Below are 5,186 nucleotides of genomic sequence, written 5' to 3' on the forward strand. Positions count from 1 at the left end.
TGTTCTACCTACTTACTCTCTTCTCTTCTCTTCTCTTCTCTTCTCTTCTCTTCTCTTCTCTTCTCTCCTCTCCTCTCCTCTCCTCTCCTCTCCTCTCCTCTCCTCTCCTTTCCTCCTTTACTTATTCTGTTCTGTTGTACTCTACTTTGTTCTACCTACTTACTCTCTTCTCCTCTTTGTACTCTACTTTGTTCTACCTACTTCTCTTCTCTCTTCTCTTCTCTACTTATTCTGTTCTGTTGTGTTCTACTTTGGTCTACCTAGTTACTCTCCTCTCCTCTTCTCCTTTACTTATTCTTTTCTGTTGTACTCTACTTTGTTCTACCCTCTTCTCTTCCCTTCCCTTCTATTCAACTCTCCTATTATTTCTTCTCCTTATTTCTATTCTGTTCTTTTCTATTTCTAGTCTACTTCAGCCCAGAATTTCCATTACTGAACTGAGCTAAGTGATTGTTAAGCGAGTTGCACCCATTTTACCACAACAGCCCTTGTCCGTCTCTTCCTTAGACCAAACCACATATCATCAAGCTGCCAAGGTTGAAAAACACTCATGTAGCCATACAATAAATGTACAGTTAGTACTTATAGTTGTGCTTCTTGCCTGGACTTCCTCAAAGGGCTAACACCGGTAGAGAAGATGTTGATGAAGAAACGAACATGAGGGATTAGTTGGGTTTTTAAAATCCTATCTAGTCCTCAACTTACAACAGTTCATTCAGTGACTGTTCAAAGCTACAATGGCACTGAAAAAAGTGATTAATGACCATTTTTCACACTTACGACCATTGCAGCATCCCCCCAGTCATGTGATCAAAATTCAGATCCTTAACAACCGACTCATATTTATGATGGTTGCAGTGTCCGGGGGGGGGGTGTCAGGTGATCCCCTTTTGTGACCTTCTGACAAGCAAAAGCAATGAAGAAGCCAGATTCACTTAATAACTGTGTTACTAAGCTTAGCAACTGGAGTGATTTGCTTAAGAACTGTGGCAAGAAAGGTCACAAAATGGGGCAAAACCCACTTAAAAACGAGTCACTTAACAACAGAAAGGTTGGACTCAATTGTGGTCGTAAGTCGAGGATTACCGTTTGCTAGTTTCTGAGTTTCCTTCCCTGTTTCAAGAGGTGCTAACCACCGATTCAGTTTATTCTTTCCGAAACACCCTCTGTCTATGGATGATGTGACATGATAGCAATGCTGATAATGACGAGGACGAAAAAGCCAAGATACAACCCAATGGATCTCCTGACCACATCTTCACCTTGCTCTTTCCTGACCATTGAAACCCCCAATTCCTAAAAGACAACATGCACAATGACCACAATTGGGGAGAATTGTGTTCTTTGTCCCCACCCCTCCCATTGGATCCGGAGGTCCATCTCAGTTTCTTCTCCACTGCATCTCTGCCGCTTCCCTAGATTGCGCTGTTAACCTTCTGCTTGCAGATTGGGCACGTCTTTCCAGCCATGGGTTGGATGAGTAACCAGGTGTTGATACAGGTGGCGTGAAAGACGTGGGCACAGGGAAGAACCTTGACCCGGTCACCTGCTTCGTAATCGGCCATGCAGATTACACAGGTGTCATACCTGTCACCATGCTTGAAGGTCTTCACTTGGATGCCTTGGTAGGGGCGGCCCCATTTCACCCAACTGACCAGCAGCAAGAAGCTAGTCCCCATGCTGAGGCTGATCATCAGCCCAAATTCCTGGAGGACTTTGAGGAACAGTTGTTGAGTACAGTAACCCGGCCAGATCGGCAGGTCATAGACAGCTAATTCCCAAAGAGCCACATACGTTTCATCCGAACAGGAATTGTAATAACTCTGGGGTACCACCACCATAATTTGAGCATCCTTTGCTGAATGAACTTGTCTTCTCAAAAGTTTAGAAGCTGTCCGTCCAATAAACAACGACGGGATAATGATCGGCAGTCTTCTCTCTTCCATGCTGACCGCCATGTTCACCAAGAAATCAGAACACAAGTTGTAGATGATAGCTGCCCGGTATCCAGCTTCCTGGGCGTGGAAAACTTTAAGGTTAAAGGAACAGTCATAGCGGCGGATGAGGGCGACGAAACCAGAAGGAGTCCGGTTGGAAACTGGGGCTGCTTTGATGGGATGACAAGCATTAGCAGGCACCGTTTCAAGCAGGTAACCTTTGAGACCAGTTACGGGCATGGGTGGGCCAAAACAGGCTGGGGCAGCATTAAAATCCATACAGGTGTCGTTCTGCTTGTACACCAGATGTACAAATGGCTTGGCCAAGGCAGTCTCGAGAAACAAGGAGAAGGTCACTAGCAGAAGAAGACGTTCCACCAAGCCCCCCATGGTGGAGATGGCCTTCTCCAGACACAATGGATGGAAGATGGAGACAGACCGGTGGAGTATCTAAGTCTCAACCTCTTGGCATTTTGGAGAGCTGGTGAGGGAGCCGTTGAGGCCACGTCAAACCAAGTGATGGTCTTCAGGAGCAGAACTGCAAAAGTCTCCTTCCTTGGAACTTGCCTCTTGAAATTATGAAACTCAACTTGTTCTCTCAACTACACTGGTATCACACTTTTCACCACAGGGGATGTGGCTCTTCCCCACCCCAGGTCTAGTAATTTGAAGCAGCCCACTCCCTTATGACATCACTCACTCATTGCTTGGGCTACTATCACTGAGTGGCAAGGCGAGAACAAGGACTGATGTGTACTAAAACATAACAGGTAAAAGTAAAGATAAAGGTTTCCCCTTTTGTGTGGTTGTTAAAAATCAGAATTAGAATAACAGAGCTGGAAGGTGACCTTTTAGGTCATCTAGTCCACACACACACACCCCAAACAGGAGACCCCCACACCATTTCTGACAGATGGCAGTCCAGTCTCTTCTTGAAAGCTTCCAGTGATGAAGCTCCCACCACTTCTGAAGGCAACTTCTGTTCCATGGGTTGATTGTTCTCACTGTCAGAAAATTCCTTCTTATTTCCAGGTTGAATCTCTCCTAGATCAGTTTCCATCCATTATTCCTTGTTTGGCTTTCAGGTGCTTTGGAGAATAGGTTGACCCCACCCCCCTCTGTGGCAGCCCCTCAAACATCGGAAAACTGCTACCATATCTCCCCTGGTCCTTCTCTTCACTAGATTAGCCATGCCCAGTTCCTGCAGCTATTTTAGCGAGTCGTTGAAGCCATCTGTCAAAATCGATCAGCCCCCTCTCAACAGAGGAGGAGGGATACCACATGAACTATCTCCCGTCTACAACACGGTCCTTTCGGCAGTTCCAAGAAGGCTCCACACCCATTTGCACCACTCAGGTGACCCTGAGGACACAGACAAACCTCCAAGTGGCCTCAATGACTCTCTAAAAAGGATGCAAATGACATAGCTGTCTGCAAGGAGTATAAATCCTCCCGTTCCCCGCCATCCAGTCAGAGCTGAAGAAGCTTCTTGGATGAGAAGCGAAACGTCTTCCAAGAAAAACCAGAAAGTCCAGTTGCCTCTTGGGGGGAAAAAAAAACCACCTTTGGGAAATTCTGGGAGTTGAAGTCCACTTATTCAGAAGCTGGGAAACATTGTATTTATGAAATGTCATTGAAATGTCAGGGGGTGGGATTGGCTCCGAGGCTTTCCCCTCCCACCTTAATATTATTCATTGAGCTGAATAATAATATAATATTCATTACTTTCTGCTGCACTTGTATAGGAGTTAACTTCTCCCCTGTTTCCAGTAAAATCCTGCTATACAACTTGCCTTCGAAGCAATAACTGCACTTTGCTCATTGTTACAGATTGCTCCACGAGTAAGGAACTAATGGGTTTTGTGAATTGCATGCATCTTGTTAGGATATACTCTGGATAGTTCGGGTGCCTCTTTTAATCCTAAACTGCTGAGCAAGCATTCCCCCATCCCTGTTTTGTGCATCGACTTTTCTCAATCAATTACTGTATTTTTCAGAGTATAAGGCACACCGGAGTATAAGATGCACCAAGATTTCAAAGAGGTAAATTTTTTAAAAAGGTTTTTCCATCCCCAGCCTCCAGGAGCACTTTGCAGGCCTCCCAAACCCTCTGCACATCCATTTTTGTGAAGGGACGATATTCAGTATATGACGCACCCAGATTTCCCCCCTCTTTTTTTGGGGAAAAAGGTGCATCTTATACTCCCAAAAATACGGTAAAACAGCTTGAAGAAAGCGTGCCTGTTTGCTATCGGAACTTTTCTGGACCCGCAATCTTCCACATGACTCTCCTGCGTCACGATCTTCCCATCTACAGGTAGTACTCAATTTGCAGCCGTTCGTTTTTGCGATGGTCCGAAGTCACAATGGCACTGAAACCAATGACTTCCATGAGAAAGTTTGGACCTTAGCATTCTTGTCCATGACTCTATTTCCATCCTCCACTCAACAAACATCTCTTGTCCGATTTACTTGTGCTGTGGACTATTGCCACCTTGTAAAGCTCTCCTCCATAGTTCCTCCTCTTTAGCCCACCACCATTCCTCCCCCCTCCTCCCCCCGGCTCTGCAGTATACTTGCTCATTAGGATTTTGATGTATTTAAATGTCAACAAGCCACCAAGGAAATGCAGCTGTGGTTGTGTAAGAGCAGAGCAATTAAGCAGAAAAGGTCCCACTTTACCTCTTGAAAAGGAGGTAAACTTAGTGACAGCGCGACAGCGGAGGAGCGAGCCAGAGAGAGAGAACAACGTGTAGGGAGAGCTCATCTTACCGGCGATGGCGACGGAGCGGCAGAGACGGCGCTGGAATATCGGGCGCCATATTTCTTCCCAGCTATCTCTCGGACCGCGGTGCGTTGCCAGGTGGAGAGGCCAGTGGGGGCTGGGGGTCGGGAGAGAAGCTGCAGGGACCGAAGAGGGAAGCCGGGGGGGTCGCCGGAGGCTCGGGGCGACCCCGGAAGAGCAATAGGCCGAGCAGCTGGCCTTGGCACCTCGTCTACCCCCCCCCCCCCCCGCTGAGGTGCGATTCCTTCACACTCCAAGAACTGCCTCCGGGCCTCTGGGCCTAAAGAACTGCCTAAAGAACTGCCCTGGGCCTCACTGGTGGAACGTAGACTATTGTGGACTGTGAGGTCTGTCCCCTCCCATCTTATTATTTGCCTTTTAAATATTTCTCTACTTCATTCTATGTTAACTTACATCCTAGACCTGCTACAAAGAGAGACCCTGCCATAGCCATAATCATGGAT

At 46.8% G+C, this 5,186-nt stretch overlaps 1 protein-coding gene across 1 annotated transcript; it reads right to left on the reverse strand.

Moving 5' to 3' along the window:
* Positions 1-1,415: 1,415 nt before the first annotated feature.
* Positions 1,416-2,327, reverse strand: ZNRF4 (zinc and ring finger 4; the record flags this gene model as incomplete). The annotated part of the gene is made up of 1 exon (XM_081937198.1): positions 1,416-2,327. One exon carries the CDS (start codon positions 2,325-2,327, stop codon positions 1,416-1,418), a length of 912 nt encoding a protein of 303 aa, XP_081793324.1.
* Between the last annotated feature and the right edge of the window lie 2,859 nt (positions 2,328-5,186).

Source organism: Natrix helvetica, assembly GCF_964273705.1.
Source record: "Natrix helvetica genome assembly, chromosome: 1".
Taxonomy (NCBI): domain Eukaryota; kingdom Metazoa; phylum Chordata; class Lepidosauria; order Squamata; family Natricidae; genus Natrix; species Natrix helvetica.